Source organism: Hemicordylus capensis, chromosome 4, assembly GCF_027244095.1.
Source record: "Hemicordylus capensis ecotype Gifberg chromosome 4, rHemCap1.1.pri, whole genome shotgun sequence".
In the NCBI taxonomy this organism is placed as follows: Eukaryota; Metazoa; Chordata; class Lepidosauria; order Squamata; family Cordylidae; genus Hemicordylus; species Hemicordylus capensis.
The window spans coordinates 66,842,512-66,865,173 of NC_069660.1; the positions used below are offsets into that span (position 1 = coordinate 66,842,512).

Consider the following 22,662-nt stretch of genomic DNA (forward strand, 5'->3'; position numbering starts at 1 on the left):
AGACCAATGTTCCTCTCACCCAGGACTCTAGCCAGGCCTAATGGGCTTCACCATTGCCTTGGGTGAAGTGAGAGCATACCCTAGAGCATGCCCAAAACTTTCCTGCAGTTTCTGATTGCAAGGTACCAGTAAAACTATTAGGGAAGCTTGTACACCATTATTGGCCACCTTGTTGAGGAACACCCCCCCCCCCAATAAGTTTAAGGAATCACTGCTGTAGGATGTTGTTCACTTCATGTAGAAAAGCAGTATAAATGTGCTAAAAATAATGGGAAGTAGTAACCACTAATATGCCTTTTGGAAGAAAACAAAATAGCGAATTGTGATCTTCCGGAGAGTAAAATCAAGAAGCCAAGTATATGAACATCATATGTGGTCATGTTTGTCCATTGGTGGGGATGGAAGGGGAAAGCAGGGCAACAGCTCCACAAGAACCAACCAAAATATCATAAAGCAGCCCCTGAGTTCTTGAGAGCTCCTCTTTGGGTGCTAGACTAAATAACAATCAAAGATGGAGAGACCTTGGGTTTTTTCCAACTATGCCCAAATGTGTCTTCCCCCTCACCCCATCCTGCCTGACATAAAGACTGAAAAGTGGTGGAAGCGGAAAGCCTACCCATCACACTTTGTAATGCAGTTGGTGATGTCCTGGTGAACATTGTGAAAAGGAAAATACTATAATTGCCATCAAAACATCAGAATGGGGCAGAGGGAAGCAGGAGGTATCTAAAGTTCCTCCATTGAAACAGCCACACTTAATTAAAGTTAGTTAGCGGTTTGTGGTGCTGATTTGTGTTGGAAGATGGTGTGCCTGGCAGTTTTGGTTTTTTCTAAAGCTATAAATGTTCTGGAAGGTGAGGAGAGCATGAGCAGCCAAGCCATACAAAACCTATACTCTAGAAAAACCTTCAAAATGCTTTACTGAGTTGAAAATCTCACAAACTGCAATTTTTGCAGGGGGGGCGGGGCAGGGGGGGCTCCAAAGAGCTTACCTTCCCTGCAGACAATCAAAGAATCGGTGGTGGGTTCTGGCCTCTGGAGATCCCACGATACACTGTGCAGTTGTGTGGTGCATTGTGGGGATCCCCTCCAGCAGTAGGCAGGCACCCATCAGTGCCAGCTGAAAGTAGCTGGCGCTGGCACACGATCAGGGGAACGAGCACTCGCTCCCTTAACCTTGTTTCAGAGGGCTCCCTAAGTGGGTTTGCCTCTGGGAGCAGCTCTGCTTGCGCCGGTTCTCACGGGCAGCCAAGGGCTTGGCCGCTCATCAGAACTGCCTCAGTATTGTCAGAAAATTGTGAAACTCTTCTTTAAAAATGAAAACACAAACACAACTTCCAATGTGTCAGCTTAATATTAAGTTATTTCGTGGAGTTTTAGCAGAATGGTATTCTTAGTACAAACTTCTTAAGATTATACTACTCAGTGGTACTAACTGGCAAACCTTTACTTTCCCGTTAAGCCTGTTTTATCTTATTTACAATGTAGATGAAGAATATGGCAGAGATTCAGCTCCTCCAGCCAAGAAAATCCGCTCATCACCACGGGAAGCAAAAAACAAGAGACGGTCTGGAAAGAATTCTCAGGAGGACAGGTAAGCTGGTGTTGGGTGCTCTAGTAACGCAGTTCAAATGACTGTGTGTGCAGATAGCTAGCTTTAAAATCAGTGTCCATATGCTTTGCTGGGTTGTGTTGAATCTTCAGAAAACATGAATATTCACTGAGGACAGATATGATACAATCTAATATAATTCTGTTTAAATGGCATCATCTGTCCTTTGGAGACTTCGGTTGAAAAGCAGTATATAAATGCTCGTCGTATTCGTATTCTGTCCTTGTACACAAAGTGCACCAACTTTTTCTACAAGGGGTATAATTTTGCCTTTTCTTGCCGTTCCTCCAGAACTAAGATTTTGGAACTTGGGTGCTGGCCCCATTGAAATAATTTAATTCAACAGCGTGTTGTACCTTGCAGAACTAAACCTTTCATTTAAACAAATTCTGAATTATTCCCTTCTAGATTTAGGGAATCCATTTTGCTCCAGCTCTTTCACGATGCTTTCCCAACTAATTGCTTGAAGAAATAAAATAGAATAACTCCTTATACCCATCTTGACTCCCTTGGAAGAAAGGTGGGGATACCATGTAATACACAATAAACTGTTAAATAAGAACCAGCCTGTATGCTGAGTAGAATCCTGGGAGAAATGTCTAATGAGTAAATTCTAATAACCCATGAAAAGTAAAGCTCCACTACAAGTTTCCCATACAGGATGTTTTGGAGATTCTCAGTGAAGTTATTTGATTAGGAACATAGGAAGCTACCTTGGACCAGTGGTCTGACTTGGTATATCTTGCTCAGGACTGAGTACACTTACTGGCAGCAGCTCTTGAAGCTTACAGGTGGGAGTCTTTCCCAGCCCGGCTTGGAGATGCCAGAGAGTGAACCTGGGACCTTCTGCATGCAAGCGAACGGATACTTTGCCACTGAGCTATGGCCCCATCCCCTAAGGGGGATATCTTACAGCACTAACTTGTAGTCCCCTATCCAAATGCAAACCAAGTTGGACCCTGCTTAGCAATGGGGCCATTCATGTTTGCCACTACAAGAACAGCTCTCCTTATGTTTAAACTGGCTGACATCCCAAATAGTGTTGCTCTAGCACAAGATAAATTGCATGCATTTACATTTCTGAAGCTATGTAAAGTTATGGTGCTCTGCAGTGTTGTGCAACTATTAGTGGAAGACCTTCTCGAATGGATATACAAGTTGTGCAACATGTTAATATCTCCTGCTAGTTCAAGACTTAGACTGGAACAATATTACTGTCCTTGTGCTAGTGCAGTGGCATTATGCTAGTGTAACACTAGTCCGGATGTAGGCCACTAAGCTTTAGAAAGGTAAGTGGTCATAAATCTATAACTGAACACCGATAGGGTGGGTAGTCAGGCAGGGAACTATCAGTAGATCTGTTGTTGAAAGATTTAAATGCACCCCCTCTTACCTGTTGAGTTTGGAAACCATCTGAGAAAATCCAAAATATCTGGTATTGCAAATAGCATATGTGAAAAATAAATTGGATTCTGAAATACAAAGTTGTATTACTAATAGGGAGGATTAAGATCTTAATAAACATAGTGCTCTTCAGAGACTGGTGGAAAAAGCACTTTCCTTCTTATAAATTGCAAAATGAGTAACAGCTGGGAACTCTTCTGCCCCCACTTTTCATTAAGAGAAGGAAATCTGGTAGCGCAGAAGATCAAGACACCACAATGCCGTTGCTGGAGACACTACTGCCCAGTAATAATGTTGCTTCCTAGTCTGGCCACGGATCAATTTTTTAAAATTCGATTTCTGCCTGAATCTAATCACCCCTGATTTGTTTTGTGTCCAAATCTGTCCCCCTGAATCACCCCAAATTTGACTTGGATTTGATTCAGATTTGGATCAATATAAGTGATTGATTCAGATCACTTATAAAGGTCCTAGGGCACCAAATTTGGATGGTGGGTAGGTCCCCATGGGTGCCATCTACCACCCAAAGGCAGTGGGGCACTTGGTTGATTTTCATGATTTTGTTTAGGTTTTTACTGAAAATAATGTGGATTCGAACTTGACCTATGCTAACCCTAGTATGAATCCCCAGCTTTAATTTAAAAAAAAAAAAAGCTAAGCTCTAGCCCTTGTAGAAGTAGAGTTATGGAGCAAAATGTGCTGTCACTATTTTTCAAGTGTTTGGATTATTTGGTGTCATTGGACAGTGTCAGCTACACACACACCACCTGCAAGGCAGTGGTACTCGGTATTTTTTAGCAATATTGAAGTGTTTAGATTCTTTTGTGTCCAATAACCTTTCCTCATATTGAGTCCCTATGAGGATTCATTATACACCTTCATTTCTTCTTGTCATTTTGACTATCATTGGACAGTCCCAACTGTCAATTGCCATGTGCCATCTATACCACCACCCCCCCACACACACACACACACGGGCACTCAGCTTATTATTATTTTTTTTAGGAATTTTTAAGGTGTTTAGATTCTTTGGTGTCTTCATTATACACCTTCATTTCTTCTGTTCATTTTGCCCCCACTGCTTTGAGGGTGGGGAATTAGTGGCAGCCCATGTGCCAACTACCCCCAAACCAGCAAGCCACTGGGTACTCCACTTACATTTTTGGAATTTTTGATGTGTTTAGACTCTTCAGAGTGTAATGAATCCTCATAGGGATACACTATGAGAAAATGTTATTAGATACCAAAGAGTCTAAACACTTGAAATAATTCCTAGAACATAAACTGAATAGTACCCCACTGCCTTGTAGGTGGAAGGGGAGTGTAGCTGGCACATGGCAGTTAACAGTTGGCACTGTCGAAAGACAGTCAAAATGAATAGAGGAAATGAAGATGTGTAATGAATCTTCATAGGGTTTCATTCAGGAAAAGTTACTATACACCAAAGAATCCAAACACTTGCAAAATAGTGACCACACATTTTGCTCCATAACTCCACTTCTACAAGGGCTAGAGCTTAGCTTTTCTTTCTTTTTTCCCTTTTTTTATGAAAGCTGAGAATCTGGGGAAATTAATAGGAGGAATCTGAATCTCAAATTGATTTGAATCTGGGGTGATTCAATTTGGACCACATCTAGCCAGTGTACAACAGGGGTGATTTGTTCTGCCTCCAAATCAGCTAGATTCGGATACAAATCAATGTGTACTAGAATCGATTTTCACATCCCTACTGGCCACTTAGCATTATGTGGGGCACACACTTAATGTTGAAACTTGAAGCTGCAAAATAGTAGATCAGTTTCAACAATTAAAAGAGAAGGTTTTGAGATTACAAGCCATTTCTAGATCCATACAGTCTAAATATTTTTAGATACCCTTTTTTCTGGAGCAAATAAAATTAAGGACGCACTATGACCAGTTCATTTTTTTCCCCTTCAAACATTGCTACTGAACTGTTTTCCTCCTTCTCCTGCCTTTCTGCAGGGTACACCACCATCAAAATAGTATTTGTAATGGTACTTTGAAGTAGATCTGTTGACATTGTTTTCCTGTTTACAGTGAGGACTCTGAAAAAGACGTGAAGACAAAGAGAGAGGACTCACACTCGGCAGGTATCTATGCATCTGCTAGATTATAGGTAACCAACAAAGTAGCTCAACTGGTGTCTAGAACAGAACACTGGCTGACATCCAGACTAAGTTATTCAGTAGTACTGCACAGTTACTCTAAAGGATTATTTAATTTCAGTAGGATTACTCAGGAGTCATTTAGTCTGCGTTGTCAGCCACTGACTTTATTGCTGTACCCTTTCTACTTTATGAAATCCTTAATTTGTCCTGCCCTAAATAATCTCTAACAGTAGAAATTTGGGTTACTTTTTTGTATCAAACTCGTTTTCCTTTTGTTTGGCACTTGCTCACTGGTCTTCAGAATTTATTTACTCATTCATTCATTTGATTTCTATACCGCCCTTCCAAAAATGGCTCAGGGTGGGATGTGTGCTAAAATACCAACTGTATTAACGGCTGGAACAGTTTTTGCCCATTCTGGTTGTATACAGAAGTTATCTACTAAGTATCATTTTAAAACCATTTTCAGATGAAGACTTTGGCAGTGAGGATGACTTAGGAGCAGATGATGGCAAAGCTGATAGTGACTATGAGAGTACCCAAAAGAACAAAAAAGGGAAAAAAGCCAAACCTGAAAAAAACAAAAGAGCAACTTCCAAATCCAGGAAAAGGGCTGCAGGTAAAGATTATATAATATAGTGACTGTCTTGATTCAAACTCTGTATTGTGTACTTATATATGAATTCAGCTTATGCTAATTCAGCAAATGTTGTCCATACAAGATTTCATCTTGGCAAGTTAACTTCAGATAATGGCCATTACATCCAGACTACTGCTGTGCCAGCGTAATGCTACTGCACTAGTGCAATGATATTGTGCAAAGAAAATGTCTGTTCCAGAGTAGTTCTTGAGCTACCAGGTTGTGCAAAACTCCACAGTTGTGCAGCACTGCAGTTACTCAGCTTTACAAACTTCTTAAATGTAGGCAGTTGCTTTGGTTGCACCAGTGCAACACTAGTCTGGATGTTAGCTACTGTTATTCTGGTCCTTTTTTGGCCTAATGTACGCCTTAGTTGTAGCTTTACTAATTTATTTCCCGGATTTTGTTGATTCTCTCTCTCTCCCCCCCCCCCCCCCACACACACACACTAAAAACAAAATTTACTGTTTCTCCCACAAATCTTTGCTCAGATGAGAGAGATCCAGGAAGGAAGCAATAGGGGTGCTGTGTGCAAAAGCAGGGAACAGTAATTAGCCTTGCTTCTAGTCTTTGTGTTACAGTGTGAACAGCAGCAGGTTAACCAATGCTGGATGTTCCATCAGCTAAAACTGAAAGTGCGGGTGCTCAAGTGGTAGTCTGTCCATAGTAATTATTCCAATTCAATATGGGTAAATTATAATGCAGATAGACTTTAATCTGTATAGATTATTGTGTGAAGTAAGGCTAAATAACTGCCAGAAACATTCTCTTCTCTTCCCCCTCCGTCTTTGATAATCTATCCCACATTTGTACTAATGCCTTTAAACTATTTATCTTTGTTTAAATATAGACTCTTATGGAAGTGTCTGAGCCCTTCTCTTATTTTTAAAAATGCCAAACTTTGGCCAAAACAACCCCTCTTAAAAAAAACAACAACAAAAAACCTGAACTTTGCCATTTCTACCCACCTGTTCCCTGCCCCAAGTTAAGAAATAAGTGCTGTACTGTCCGTCTTCAGTGTTCTTTGGTGACTTTATAACAGAGGACAGTGAGGATGAGAAAGAAGACCACAAAAATGTGCGTCAGCAGCGGCAGGCAGCATCCAAAGCTGCTTCCAAGCAACGAGAAATGCTGATGGATGATGTTGGCAGTGAGGAGGAAGATCAGGAAGAGGAAGAGGCATCATTCCAGGAAAGTAAGTGGGACTGAATGGTGTGTATGCAAACAGAGAATAGGAATGGGTTTAAACTGCAGCCATCCTAGCTGCAGCATCCACCTTAAGTTGCCCAAACAAACCTGTTTTTTTGAACACTGAATGCAGATCATTGTGAGAAAGTTTTTTGAACACTGAATGCAGATCATTGTGAGAAAGCATGTCTAATCGAACTGTTGGCAACAAAGAAGAGAAAAACCCTCCTTTCCCCAAAGTTCAGAGTACAAACGCTTTTAGGTCCTGTGGAGAACCTTTAAAACAATTCCTCCCTATTTCTATCAGTAACATTCAAAATGAAGTCAAATTTGTCATATTCGTCACTGTTTTATCTTCAGCACTGGACAACAAACTGAACAAATGGAAATCAAATGAATAGGTCTTTTGCTTACAAGTACCATCCTATCTGGCTTCATAATACAGTTAAGAATAATAGTTAGAATTAATCAAACATTTTGGGGGTTTTATATGTGTGTATTATAATGCCTGCACCATAAATCTTGCATTGTAACCTGTCTGTTGTGTAAATTGACATACGCTTGCTCAAAATGGCAGAAGGTGGGGGCTTATTTTTTTACACATTAACTGCAAACAACAGAAACCCAGTGAATCAGTGAACTGATGAACTAGATGAATCACGGACACCTGGATTCAGAACCTGGAAGTCTGTTATAGGAAGCAGTAAGGTACTGCTATCCTGTATGTAATAAATTACTGGTATTGGCTTCAGAGGGCTGCTCTTCAGCTTGCTGCAAGATGGAAGAACATGCTGAACAAGAAAACATTCATGGCATAGGCTGGGAAGGGCTTTGATGTAGAATCTACAGCAGTTGGTATAGGAAATGGTCAGGCTTGAGCCTACATGTAATAACGCTTGAGGGAAAGAGAAATTTACCTCTGCCACTGCTATTTTAAATAACTATGCTACTTGTCACCAGTCACAAAGCAGTTTTTACATGAGGAAATCATGAGATACAGAAGTCGTGATCTCTCCAAGCCCTAGAAGTATGTTACAGGATATAGAAGCCAAGAATACTGACTCCTATCCCATGATCAACCTACCAGACTCTCTCCCTCATTCTGTCTCCCTTCCAAGTGAACAAGGACAGCCCTTCTTAGAGACATTTCATTCCTCTCTCTCTGCACAGAAGATTCTGGCAGCGATGAAGACTTCCTTGCGGAAGATGATGATGATAGTGACTATGGCAGTTCAAAAAAGAAGAACAAAAAAGTGGCTAAGAAATCCAAACCAGAAAGGAAAGAAAAGAAAATGCCTAAGCCAAGGCTAAAGGCTACAGGTGAGCTCCGCTTGCTTCACAAGTTCTTATTTTGCACCTTTTTAGGAATAACATAATGGAGTTATGCTTGCAAGTGCTTAAGTTCTCTCAGCTCTTCAACTCTTGTGCTTGAAAGAATATGAATCAAAATGTTGTTCAACTATGCATAAAATGCTATTAACATACGTGGCTGGCTGGCTGAATAATAAGATAGAGCTGGTGTATTGAAAAGTTCTTGTATGGATTACTCTTGTTTTAAAAGATACAGAGGAGTTGCATGGCTGAATCAGGATGGGATTCCATGACTACTTAGTAGCCAGTATTGTGTTCAGATCACTTGCCAGTGCTGATTAAAACAGGTGATGTTTGTGCCTACCAACCCTAATAAATAGCTGCATTTGTTCCATTAGGAGTGCAAAAAAGATTATTAATCTTGTCCCAGGACTAATCCCAGGACTATACATCTTGCAGGGAAAGTAGGGAGGGGAAGACAACTTTGATTAAATCTTGACTTTAGAAAAGTGCAAAGTTCAGCTTGGGAAATTTTTTATTTGAAATCCTGGATTAAATTATCACCTAAATAATTACTTTACCACTATTGTGTCTGATTCTGATCCTTAAATATGTTAACGCTTCTGGAAGAAAGGAGGAGATTATGTTGCTTTTCCCTTGTGTCTAGAGAGAACTTGACAACTGATGCATGTGTACTGGCTATGTTCAGAAAGTCCAAAATCAGTTACGATACTTAAACTATGCATTATTTAGGAGTGTGCAGGTCCACAACATTGTTACATCCCCCAACTTCTTTTCCAAAAATGCTTGCTTGCCTTCATATAGTAGTTTTGTATCACAACTTTTGCTTTTATTGAGCATCAACCTCTTAAAAACGCTTGCCTTCCAGCTCTTCTTCACAAGGATGAACAACCAAAGTGTTGATGCCAGCTTAAAGCTGGAGAGAGAAGAAGAGCAGAGTTTGGGCTGACATATTTTGTTGCTGGAACACAGATTATCAGGAGTTCAGTTTTACTGTTGGCTCTTTATTATTATTATTATTATTATCATCATCATCCTCATGGAGAGGAGAGCTGGTCTTGTGGTAGCAAGCATGACTTCTCCCCATAGCTAAGCAGGGTCTGCCCTGGTTGCATCTGAATGGGAGACGATGTGTGAGCACTGCAAGATATTCCCCTCAGGGGATGAAGCCGCTCTGGGAAGAGCAGAAGGTTCCAAGTTTCCTCCCTGGCTTCTCCAAGATAAAGCTGAGAGAGATTCCTGCCTGCAACCTTGGAGAAGCCGCTGCCAGTCTGTGAAGACAATACTGAGCTAGATAGACCAATGGTCTGACTCAGTATATGGCAATCTCCTATGTTCCTATTATTAGATTGAATAGGGTATTATTTCATAGCAATACAAGCTTTGCTCAAACAGTATTAATGTGATAATATTTCTGCGTTACCAGATAGTAGTGTTGCAGGAAAAACCCACTTAAACATGGAATATGTGCCTAGAGGCTGATCTTATTTTATTTATTTGTCTAATACGTTTCTATAACGCCCAAAACGTAAGTTCTCTGGGCAGTTTACAAAACAATAAAACAGCCTAAAAGATTAAAATTAACAAGTTAAAACTATTAAAACACAATTAAAACAGTATCTAAGTAAAAGCCTGGGTGAACAAATGCATCTTGACTGCCTCTTTAAAAGTTGTAAGAGATGGGGAGGCTCTTATTTCAGCAGGAAGTATGTTTCAAAGCCTCAGGACAGCAATGGATAAGGCCCATCCCTGAGTAGCTACCAGACGAGCCGGTGGCAACTGCAGACGAACCTCTCCAGATGATCTCAATGGGCAGTGTGGTTCATAGAGAAGAAGATGTTCTCTTAAATATCCAGGGCCCAAGCTGTTTAGGGCTTTATAGGTTATAACCAAAACCTTGTACTCTGCCTGGAAACTTACCAGCAGCCAATGTAGATGTTTTAAGATAGGAGTGATATGGTCTCTCCGAGATGACCCAGAGACCAATCTGGCCGCCACATTCTGGACTAACTGCAGTTTCTGGACTATGTACAAAGGCAGCCCCACATAGAGCGCATTGCGGTAGTCAAGTCTGGAGGTGACCAGCAGATGTACTACTGTTCTGAGGTCATTTATCTCAAGAAATATATGCAGCTGGCGTATCAGCCAAAGCTGATAAAAGGCACCTATGGCCACCGCCTCAACCTGAGACACTAGGGAGAGTTTTGTATCCAGAAGCACCACCAGCCTGTGTACCTGTTCCTTCTGGAGAAGTGTGGCCCCATCCAGAACAGGGGTCAAACATTTGAGCACATGAACTTTAACTAGAAAATGCTTGTTACATTTTGATGCTCTTCTTTCTTCAGTTACGCCAAGTCCAGTGAAAGGCAAAGGGAAGGGAGGCCGTCCCACAGCTTCAAAGACATCGAAAGAAAAGACCCCATCTCCAAAAGATGATGATGAAGAGCCTGAAAGTCCTCCAGAGAAGAAGAAATCAGTTAGTCCTCCTCCAGACAAATCTGGGGATGAAGGGTCTGAAGATGAAGTCCCCTCTGGTGAAGATTAAATGGTGGTGTGGGAGAGAAACTTTTTTTTGAGAGAGAGGAAGGAAAAGAGAATATACTTAGGGGTAGAACATGGTTTTGGTTGTGGCTTGACTCATGGGCTGTGAATGCCACCTTTACTTTAGCTGTTTTAATAGTACAGTATCTTCTTTCTTTCCCCCGTGTTGTTTTTTTTTAAGATAATCTTTACACAATAATGTTTTGATGTCACAGTCTCTACTGGCCATTCCGTTCTCCCCAACCAAATCTGAAAGCCATTTAGACTTAAATTAACAGCTTACTAAAGATATATTTTTTGAAGGCTTACTGTGGTTGTAAAGCAATAAGGTTGAGGCTGACACTTGGTGATCAGAGTTAACAAATATAATAGATTTTTCAAAGCTGGGAAAATTCTTCTAAGGCAACTGTTGCTTAATTGAATCCAAAACATATATATGATTGCACATAATATTTCTGTTGGCATAAATTCATCCTTGGTAAAGGAATTATTTTGAATTCCATCAGGGTTTTAAGTTCCAATATTCTGAATGTTTGGGGTTCCACAATCTTTTTAATAGCCAAGAATTTTAATGACCATCTGGTCTGTACTTCAGCTTTTAGAAAGGCCCTATATGTTTATAACATGATGCCCTTGCTTCTTCCTGTTTAGGATAGCATTCCATTTGGCCAAACTGCATTCATTTCTTTCTGGCTCTTTATGCTACTTTGACTCTTGACATGAAATGTAAAGCTTGGTTTCAAGGAGACATTTGGGAAGCTGCAACAAATATTCTGCAATTATGGGGATGAAATGTTAAAGTAAGTTTTTCTTGACAAATGTGAAAGTAGCTTTCCATATTAGCGCAGTCTCTGATTTTCAAGCAATAGCCATGACTTGCTTTTGTTTTCCTTGACATCCTCAAGAGTTAGATTATGCATAACAGCTTCCACCAACAAAAAATATAACCTCCCCTTTTCACCTTTATTGCTTAGATCTGTTTTCTTCCTGCAGGGTGGCTTGCTATTCCTGCTGCTCCATTACCGGGTTTTATGTAACCTCTGGTTATCAGAGACTAAAAATGTAGCCTAGGCAAGGAACCAGGGTATGAACAGGAAGACACAAGGGATGAAGAAGAGGCCTTAACACTATAGCAAAAATGTGGTACATAAAAGTAGGTTAACTTGGCACTGTACCATACATTTAAGGGAGAGGCATGCTGGCATTTTAATGAGCTTAAATTGGTCTCACCAGTTTAAACAAGATAGATTTACCCTTTCGTCCTTGACAAAAGAGCTGCAGTATTTATTGTTAGAGTGCCACTTGCTTTGTTTTTCATCTTGTATACTTGTAATATATGCTCTTCACAAGTTGGGGCTGAGTATTAGAGTTCTGAAGCCACGTCCCTTTATCTCTTACTATACTGTAAGATGGTTAAAAGTTTAGTGGATGCTGTTCACAAGTATCCTCTTCAAGGACCATGTCTGCCTGGTAGTATTAGAAAGCCAAAGCAACGAAGTACTATAGTTGCTCTTCCTTATATTTGAGGCATAAATATGCATTTTTAAAAAATAAAAAAAATCCTTACTTATACAGACTACTTTCTTCTATTTATAGCATCTCTATTCATTGTTTCCACTGCAAGTATGTTTTCGGATTTAGCTAAGTAATACAAGTTCATCCTGGCTTGAAGTGACAGTTTTTACCTTAATATTTACATATATATTTTTGAACAATACTTGGGTTGCAATCCTCAGTACACCTACTAGGGAGTAAGCCTCAAACTCAATGAGGCTTGGCTTCGGAGTAAAACATGTTTAGGATTGCATTGCACACAAATGGAAATACCTTGAGCTCTTCCTTGGACAGAAGCCGATCCAGTTCGGTAACTCTTGCCAATTTAACCAAGGCTTAAATGTCGAGTGTTCTGTATAGTATGGGCATACTCCTTCTGGACAGTTGAGTCCATAATTTGTAGTTTTATTCTCTATTGAAACAATTGATGATCTAGTCTATCTGGTTGTCTCCAAATGTGCAGGTTTGGGAATGATTAGCTCTAGTCATTGTGGTCAGCCAACTTTATGTTAGTGTCTGAACACATTTCTGCTGCTCATTCACAGTTGTTCTGAAGAACATGTGCATCTTCCTTCTTTTCATTCTTTAATAAATATAGCTGTGCATAATATTCAGATAGGCATTTGGGACGCCATTATACTGTTCCTCTGTTTCTTCAAGCTAGTTATCACTTTGAATTTTTGTGAAACAGTTCTGTGTGTAAGGTATAATGAAGCGGTTGTTTTACCTTGAATCTGTTAAAAACCTATAATATTGAAGTGCTATGCTTTTATTGGGATGTGGATATGTGCCCCTAGAAACATGCATTTTTGAAAGCCCTACAAACAACAAATTCTCATGTAATTAGTAACTGCTTGGTCTCCCCAACTCTTTAAATAGTAACAAGTTTTCAGAGACGGAAGGAAATGTGTTTCAGTTCATAACACATTAGCAAAACAATGTCATATTTTATGTTTTGTTCTATTTTTATAGAAATTTACCCCTTCATTCTTAGTGCAGTATTCTAGGGACTGGGTAGCTGTATCAATTCACTACTTTGTTCCATGGGACAAGTGTTACCACAGAAACAGATCTGTAAACTCCAGTGTAGATTAATCACTCTACATCAGTTTCATCTGGGAATGGCAAGTAATTAATGTCCTAATTTAATTAGGTATTTCTTGCAAATTTGCTCAAAAACCAAAAGCCAATGTGGAAGTGTATCTAAGTAATAGCTTTGTGAGTAGATGTGATAACAAGAAGGGAGGGGGGAATCAATGAAGGCTGCTTTTGTAGGCTGCCTTCTTGGGTTTGACCAGGTAGTGGTTGTCACGTTGCTGAAGAAACATGCACATCTTAAAAGTGAATATCCAAATATCCTCTTTTTGTGATGGCTTTTTCTTGTCAGGATAATTCTTAGAGCAGATCAAACAAATGCAGGAGTCTAGAGTGATTGATTTGATCTTGCATGGGAATCATGTTTAAATAGAATATTGGGAGAGATGGGGTGGAGTATACATTCAGGTGACCTGTAAACCCTTCCAGAGCCATTAGAAGGGTCACTCTGATGCAGATATTGAATATATTAAATCATGATGTGGCTGCAGCAAGTACTGAAACTATTACTTATGTGGATTGAAAAGATTTTGTGTGTGTGTTTGTTTTTTAATTCTTTTTAAAACCACGTACAACCAACAGCTAAACTAATGAGTGGAGTTGGGGAGGAGGGATAGCTATAACATGCTGGAAGCTTATGAGCTGTAGAAATTGGTGCTTTGCTTTATGTAATTTTTCTGTGGTGTTTATTTTTTTATAACAAATCATAATGTTGGCACATGATTTTATAAAATAAAAGGAAATTGATTTCCATGAATTTAGGTATTTGGGAAGTGATATTAGTACTTTGTGGGGGAGATCTGACTCTTTTTTTCCCTTCAAGTAGCTTCGTTGAATAGTCCCGGTGTGGGTGGGTGTCTATGGGTGTGCATGAACCATTCGATCCCAAACCACTTCACCTTGAACTGGCTGAGTTCAACGGTTTGATCACGAACCAGACCAGAGGCAGTCCAGTCTGTAATTGAACCAAGCCCGTTCTGTGGCAGACCTGTTGGGGATCAAGGGGCTCTGCTTGTAAAGGGGAAACCGGTGAGGATTCTCCTTTACAAGCAAAAGGGTGTGGGAATCTTGAAAAGATTTGGAGGGTGGGGCAAGAGAGCACCTTTTAAAGTAGACTAAGCTTTTTACTGGTTCGGTGGCAGCAGCCACTCCTCAAAGCCTCTGGGCTCAGTCCAAGCATGCGGCAGTCCCTCCAGCAACCCACCCACACAATGGCGGCACAGTTCTGCTGCTGCTGCATAGGCAGGTTCCTGGAGGGAATGCTGTGCCTGGACTGCACCAGTGGGGCTTCAAGGAGCAGCAGCCGCCACTACTGGACCAGTAAAACTCTTAATCTACACTTAAAGGTGCTCTCTTGCCACCCCAACCACCCTTTAGAACACTTCTCAAGGATTCCCCCAACCCTTTTGCTTGTAAAAGGGAATCCTCACCAGATACCTCTTTGCAAGCATAGCCCCTCAAAACACTGAACCTGAATGATTGGTTCAAACTTGGTCCGAATTCAAATCGACCCACAAATTTCAGTTCATGCACACACCTACTTGTGTCCGCCTGTTAATGAAACCTAACAACCTCTCTTTTCTCCCACCCCCACCCCAGTTGCATTTGGAACAAATTGTGTATAGAGTTAGGAGCCTAAATGGAAATCGTAGAACTGGATAATGAATCCCTCTTGTGTGTGTGTGATAGTCAGCCATGAGTGAAATGCACAAGGCAGAAGTTGGAAAGGTTTTTTAAATATGAGTGTACTTCTAACAATTTAAGGGCCCAGAGTTCATAGTTTATAACACAGCTAAGCTAACAGTTGCCTTGGGTATTCCTCCCCACTCTCATTTTGATTTTCTGGTCCACTGAGGCTCACACTTCAGCTCCTACTTTATTCTCTAAACTCTTTTCTTAACCCTTAAAGCAAAGTTTCTCCTTTTCAAGTCTGTTAAAGCATTCACTGCATGCTGACTTGATGGGTTGACCACTGTTGAAAACACCTATTGCCCCACGTGCCCCTGTACAAAACTGTAGCGAATGGAACGGTTCCATCGGTGTGAGCATGCTTGGTGTGACTGCAAGATACCATTGTGCATATGCTTTGTATATCTGGGGAGGGGTGTTTTTTATAGGGGGGGAATAGGGGGTTTGGGGCAGAACAATACACAAACTTGCTTAAGCCACAATAACATGAAAACCCCTTCAAGTATCTTGTGTGAGTGTGGTTGATTGAATGAGTGGGTGGGTGGGTGGCTGACAATTTAATGGTGTGTTAAAAAATTGTGAATTTTAGTTTTCCTGCAGAAACAATTATTACAAAACTTGTATATAAGAGAATTACATAATTTGTTTACCAGGAACATGTCACAGTAAAACCCTGAACTATTCTCGAACATAAGAGGTAAAAAGACTCCAAATGGGGCAAGTGCTCTTAGCATCAGCTTGGAGTTGCTGAAATGGAATGCAGTGGATCTTTGTCTTGGGTATTCACTACCCTGTTGGGTGGTCAGACTCCCCTTGTGGTTTTGTGTGTGTGTGTGTTTTTGTGTGGCTTTGGAAGACAGGCTGCTGACTAAAATACTCAGCTGCTACTAGTCAGTTATCTGAAGGAATATTTCTATTCAAGATGCCACTGTCACCAGTCATGATCATAACCAGTAGGGTTGTCAGTCCCTTGACAATGAAATCTGCAGCATGGTACTCGGAGTTCAGTTTGAATGTAACATTAATGCTTTATTTAAAAATGCATTTTTTAAAAGGGGGGGGGGTTGAAGTGAACATGACGTTGTTGACCATGTTCGTGAATTATAGATGCAACATGCATTGGTAGAATTGTGTGATGGTCTTTTGTGCTACTTAATTTTACATATTCCAGTCTCTGTATGTACTTGCAATTAAAAAAAAAAATTAACAATCCCTGCTTTGCTTTTTATTGAAGGGTTCCCAGGACTGCATACCTGCTCCTGAGCTCTGTTTTAAGTATGTGTATCTTTGGCTTGTATTTTGTATTAAAAAAAAAAAAAGACATGGAAAAGAACCCTTTATTGTTCAGCATGTTGGAATTGTGTCCCCCTCATTTTTCCCTCATTTCTTTTCTTTTCTTTTTTTTAAATATATCAAGCAACTTATTCTTCTGTATCTTATTTTCTTTTGTAAACTTTTTGGTTTTGTTTAAAAATGGCTTTATAAAAGGGCTTTTATAACCCATTCATGTGCCTTCTGTGGTTTTTCCACTCCTTATCATATAATGCCTGGCAATATTCCGTCTTAATTATTTTCACATGTGTGCAGAAAGTTTTATTCTGGGCAGCAGAATCAAGGCAGTGTGCAGACATTCATTCGAAGTGGGGCCTTCCTGTTTCAACCTGAGTGGGATCTGAAATTAACTGAGCAGACATCAAAAAACTTGTGAGCATGTGCACACCTTGGAGGAAACACTGAGCCTACTATTAATTCTTGTTCTGCTTTTAAAAAATCACTAATAGATCCGCAAGTAAACTGACATATTTTTTCATTAAAGACTATTTATCTTCTGTTTTGAGGATTCACATTCAGGGTGCATTTGCCCTTTAAGCCTCTAATGCACATACATCGTACACTTTGGAAGGGTGGAAGAAGTTTAGAAGCTTTTGGAATAACAGCCATACACAAATCTCAAGCTTGGTTTTGGGACTGTGTTCTGAATCTGAAATGGTATTCAGTAGAAATGTGAGACGCAAGTTGAATTTATTATACCACCCATTTTTGAATGTTATACTAACACTTGTTCACATTTTGCAGTTACTGTATCTTCTACCAGTACACCACAAAATGCCATTTGTTTCTGAATAAAACTTGGCCAGCAGGGGCTCCATAACTCATCTGTAGAAAACCTTTTCAGAATTAATAGAATGTTAGGATTTTGGTGCTGAAAATGCTAGAACATTGTGAAAACATTAGAATTTTCAGAATTAGTTAAAATAATTTGGAATACATAACATGAATACATAACATGAATACATAATTATGCCTAGTTCCAAATTGCCCCATCTTATTAAATGTTGATATGCATTCAGCCAGCTTCTGCCAAAGAAGTGATGTGAATGTCATTCACAACCTTAACTGCACATATGCCTCTGAAGCAGCAGAGGGCATAGCTCAACCTCTGAACAGCATTTTGTTTATGCTGAATGGCATTCTGAATTGTGTCCCATAGTCTTCTGTACTCTAAAAAGCTGTTTGTTTTTCTTTTCCTGAGTTGTGCTGGCAGCTGTTGAAGTTTTTACTGTGACAATTTTGGACATAATGTAAAATATTCATATTCCAGTATTTTTGCATGCACTGGCAGTTTTAGCTCATGTTTGTTCATGTGGCTCCAGATTGTTTTGGGAGAATAAACCAATGCTAAATTTTGCATGGAAATACATAGAAACTGGGAACATTCTGCCTGTGGCTCACTAGTTTTTAATGGGCTAAAGAAATCATGTAAACACTCACATGGGGACAGCAATATGACCGAACACATCAAAAACCATGAAAGGGGCAGAAATCTTAAATGGTTCATCACAGATTCGAAGATTGTTCAAAGAGCGAACTGAAGGTTTTTTGAACCTATTGAGCAAATAACTGGATTGTGTCACTGCTAGATCCGCTCCATGAAGATCCAGACTTTTTTTTTTAATCTGGTGCTTGGATATCACTACATTAACCATCCTCAGTCTTGGCTCAGGAATTAAAACATTGTGGAATAAAATTTTACTAGCTGACCGGGCAAGAGCATCTGTGCCCCTAGTTCTCACTCCCGCCCCCTAGTTCTCATCATCCCCCCCCCCCACTTCTCCCCGCTGCTTTTCCTGGCGGACCGGGCCATCCTTCATTTTGGCGGGCAGGTGGACTGGAGAGGGAGTGCGCTGCCCTCTGTTTCCATAGTTTTCTCGCCCACCCACCAACTGCTTTCTCTGCCTGGCAGCAGTGGTGGCAGCAGCCGCCATTCACCACTGTTCCGCTGGCCAGCTGCTGCTGACATTTTCTTGCCGTGCCTGTGGCTATCTGGTGCCTGCTCACGAACTCTCACGAGAGCTGCCATGCATGGGATTAGCCATGGGTTTGTCTTGGAGAACTGAATATATAGATGACTTATTGAGCAGAGTAGAACCTAACAAAAGTACTTCTTCTGGTACTGCTGTCTTCCATGAATTACTAGTAAGAAAACTGCAGTATGAAGCATAATCTAAAGTTCCCTGCCCTTCTGAGCTATGCTCAACTTTCCTTTTCCTCCAACAGATCCAAGTATTTAACCTGCACATGCTACTTATTCTTCCAGTTCCGTCTAGCAAGTTTCTGCCTGCTCCACTTAGCAGTTCCAAAGTGTTTTTGTTGACTGTCACCATTTTCCAGTGCATTCATCTTTGATATACTCCTGTCTCTGGGTCCCTGCTCAGCAACTACATTTATGGGAGGACCACTTTGAGAGAAGGAATGATGGGCTGTGGGTTATATCTCCCCTCCATTCCCCCAGCTCCCAAGTAGACTCCGTATGTTCCATTGCCAGAGTTGGTCCCTGCCACACAACACTCTGGACTGAATTGTCAAGGTGGAGGTGGTGGGAGGAGGTTGAAGTGCTGCTTACAGCTATATTTTGGCATGGGGAAAGGTTTCCAGTTGTTGACCAGTATCCTAGGTTAGGAATGTCTACAAACAGAGGTGCATGCACAGGTTTGGCACCCTGGGGAGTGGGATCTCTCTTTTTGAGCATGTCCTTACCTGCTTGCCACTGCCTGCTGCTCCCTGTAGCAGTGCTTGGCCCAAGAATCCAGGTGCAGCACCAGCACACGTATGGCATGTGTGGGTGCCATTTGTGTGGTCAGCAACACCATACTGACCATGCAAATAGTGCCCACACATTATTATTATTTTATTATTATTACATTTATATCGTGCTCTTCCTCCAAGGAGCCCATAGTGGTGTACTACATACTTGAGTTTCTCCTCACAACAACCCTGTGAAGTAAGTTAGGCTGAGACTGGCCCAGAGTCACCCAGCTAGTATCATGGCTGAATGGAGATTTGAACTCAGGTCTCCCCGGTCCTAGTCCAGCACTCTAACCACTACACCACGCTGACTCATGGCACATGCTGCCATGTGTGTGCAGGTGCCATGCCAGGATTCTTGGGCCAAGCACCACTGCAGCAGGGAACTGCATGTGGCAGAGAGGATCTGCTCTCCAAAAAAGAAAAAGAGAGAGAGCCCACTCCCTTCCCTTAAGCACCGGACCTTAGGTTCGGGCCTCATCCAAACTGGTTCAGCCTGTGACATCCCTCTTCTAGGTCATACTTACAATATATCCCAGTCAGTATAGATGTTTTGCAAGCCTCAGGCCTTTTCTCTGTGTTCTTGCTCCATTATTGCTTCAAATCTGTTTCCACAGATTCCAAAATTGGTATGTGGCCTTTTTGTTACCTTGAGTTCAGCTAGTATTTCCTTTAGGATGTCCTTGGAACTTCAATATATATAAAATATGTACATTTGTGCCCTGTCATCTTGTCACCAAAGGCATACCTCATGTCACTATTCATTGTAAGGCTGAGGGACCAGTGGTCGTCCCCATCAACCTTCAGTGCAGCCCACTGACTAATTGGGTCTGTGTTCCGCTTTAGCCAAAGCAGCATGCTCGGCACATCCCCTTTGGAACCATGTGCAGACCACCATTCTCGCCATGCAGTGCTGTGCTCTGCCCAGCACTTGAGGGGCTACTTTGTTGTTGGTCCATCTTGGAAGGCATGCACCGGCTGCTTGGAAGTGTAACCCTTCCCAGGGCTTTCCTCTTCAAGCTCTTAAGAGAGGACTCTGTCTTTCAAAGGGCCCTCCCACCAGTGGAAAATGTGTGGCGGACAGCACAGTGGGGAAATGGCTCTCGCATTGAAGATCTTTTGCCCATGTGGCCCCTGCTTGAAAAATAGTGAAGATCATTGGCTTACTTTTTTTTCCCCTCTTGACTATCAAAGGCTCAGTGAAATCTAGCATTCTCCAGCCATTGAGGGAATATTTTGAAGAAGTATAAACGGACTACCGCAGTTGTCACCTTGCTGGCTTTCATTCAGCTCGTCTCTCCAGTCAGTTTTCCCTTATCGGTTCCTCCTTACCCTGCCGTTAGAACCAGGTCTTTGTCTATCTCCCTTCCACATCTCCCCACCCCCTCGCACACTCTTAGTCAATATGCACAAGATTTTATTTATTTATTTATTTATTTATTTGATTTATATACCGCCCTTCCGAAATGGCTCAGGGCGGTTCACAATTAAAACAACTTATAAAACAGTAAAAATATGTCTTGACTTTGTTGGCATGAAGTTTTATAAATGTGTATGTGTTAAACAGCATATGTAGCTTGTTCTAAAGACAAAACTGCAGTTGCTTGGAGGCAAAATGTTGTTCTGAAGCTAGGTGCAGTTTGCCACAAGCATTGCAGTGCTATAATATGACCAGGAATGTGTCCACTTTGCCCTAAGAGACTTGAATAGTTTTGTGCATTCATCAGGCAGGATGCAAAGCGAGGTATCTTCACCACCACAGGAAGGCCTCGGCTCCCTCTGACTTGAAATGCTACATTAATCTTGAATCTGCTGCTATGCACTTCTCCCATCTTTTTCCCAATTCACTGTAACTCATTTGCTGACTGTGTTTTAATCTCTACCTTCTTCTGGGGCAGGCTGTGCCCTGCAATGTTATAAACACATTGGCATTGTTTTGATAAATAGGAGTGCTTATTTACACATGGGGTGGGTGCCCTATAATAAAGGGCATGCTGTCACCTGCTGCTAGAAGGAAACAGGTGAGTGAGTGGCGCAATATCTTCTCCGAAGCCAAGCCCTGGTTTTATAGAACTGCTCTGTAATCTTGAAAACAAATGGAACCTTCCTGGATGACGTGGCTATTCAACTGTGAATGCAGTCCTGGTGAGGGCATTTGCTTTGGAAGCAGTCTGGTATTAAATGCAGAACTTGGCATACTGAGAGAACTTCTAGTCCTTATGACTACAGCGTGAAAGTACAGTATATGCAGTTGGCTGGTGAAATCTCAGACATTTTGAGGGGTGAGGCTTCTGTACTCCATATAGTTTCTTCCCCCATTCACATGATTAGCAGAATAAAGTATGAAAGTGTTTATCAACTCAATTTGGCCCCCCAGCTGTTTTTGGACTACAACTCCCATAATCCCCAGCCAGAGGAGTTGTAGGCCAACCTCTGCAGGAGGGCCGAAGTTGAGCAGCCCTGGTTTAAGCAAATGTGCATAACTTCCGTAGGCTTCAAAATTCAACTCTTGTTGCAGACTTGGACTTATCTTTTTATGTAGAATGTTTACTACTACTACTATGGCTCAGTATAAGCAGCCTACACTGGAAAAATTAGTGAGGCAGGCACACTCTTTATGCAGGGCTTCTATGTAGAACACATGTAGACAATATAATTTAAAACTGAACAGATATACTCTGTTTTCTGAAGCAAGCGTGTTACTTTTCTCAGAATTATCTGAAACAGACCATTCCTAAAGAAATAGTACTGGGCTCTGCTAAATGATTAGACTGTGTCTTGCCAAAAAGCTGTAAGAGACGCGTTGCACCACTTGTGTGCCTTCGCTGAGAACCAGGGATGTCATAAGTGCTTAGAAATTTTAAAGTGGGGGTGTGTTTCTGCTGTGGTACCCTTGCATGATGCAGAGGATTCTGGGATGTGTTTCTAGGTGTATACCAGATGCTGGAGAGACTGAGTCCTAGCCAGACTGGGACACTCAGTTAAAACTAGCATGTCCATTGTCACTTACATGTAATTCTATTTCACATGCTTAATATGCTAACCCCTGCTAACTTGGCAGAGGCACCTTTTTAACGTGGTGATTTTCTTTATTTAGCATTTCTTTATTTAGTACTTTTACATTTCTTTATTTAGTACTTCCAGTGACTGTTGCTGGTGTCTATCTTATGTTTCTTTTTAGATTGTGAGCCCTTCAGGGACAACGATCCATCTTGTTTAAACCACCCTGAGCCATTTTTGGAAGGGCGGTATAGAAATGAAATCAATCATTAATTAATATCATCCTCCAATATACTGGAGGCGGAGATCCATGATGGCATTCTAAAAGTCCAAGCAACCTCTTCACAACCTATTCTCGAGAAAGTTCCATTCCTCCTAAAGGATTAGGTTTA

General features: G+C 41.1%; 1 protein-coding gene across 2 annotated transcripts in view; it reads left to right on the forward strand.

The window, feature by feature from the left end:
- NUCKS1 (nuclear casein kinase and cyclin dependent kinase substrate 1) overlaps nt 1-16,687 on the forward strand; it is a 34,590-nt gene extending 17,903 nt beyond the window's left edge. Inside the window, exons 3-8 of one of the 2 annotated variants that reach the window (XM_053245037.1) lie at nt 1,489-1,594; nt 5,075-5,127; nt 5,615-5,764; nt 6,828-6,980; nt 8,144-8,293; nt 10,651-16,687. In XM_053245037.1, coding sequence (XP_053101012.1) covers nt 1,489-1,594; nt 5,075-5,127; nt 5,615-5,764; nt 6,828-6,980; nt 8,144-8,293; nt 10,651-10,850 — 812 coding nt within the window. In that variant the 3' untranslated portion in view covers nt 10,851-16,687. The remainder of the gene's footprint in view (nt 1-1,488; nt 1,595-5,074; nt 5,128-5,614; nt 5,765-6,827; nt 6,981-8,143; nt 8,294-10,650) is intronic. The other variant, XM_053245038.1, reaches the window with a different exon arrangement.
- The last annotated feature ends 5,975 nt before the right edge of the window (nt 16,688-22,662 follow it).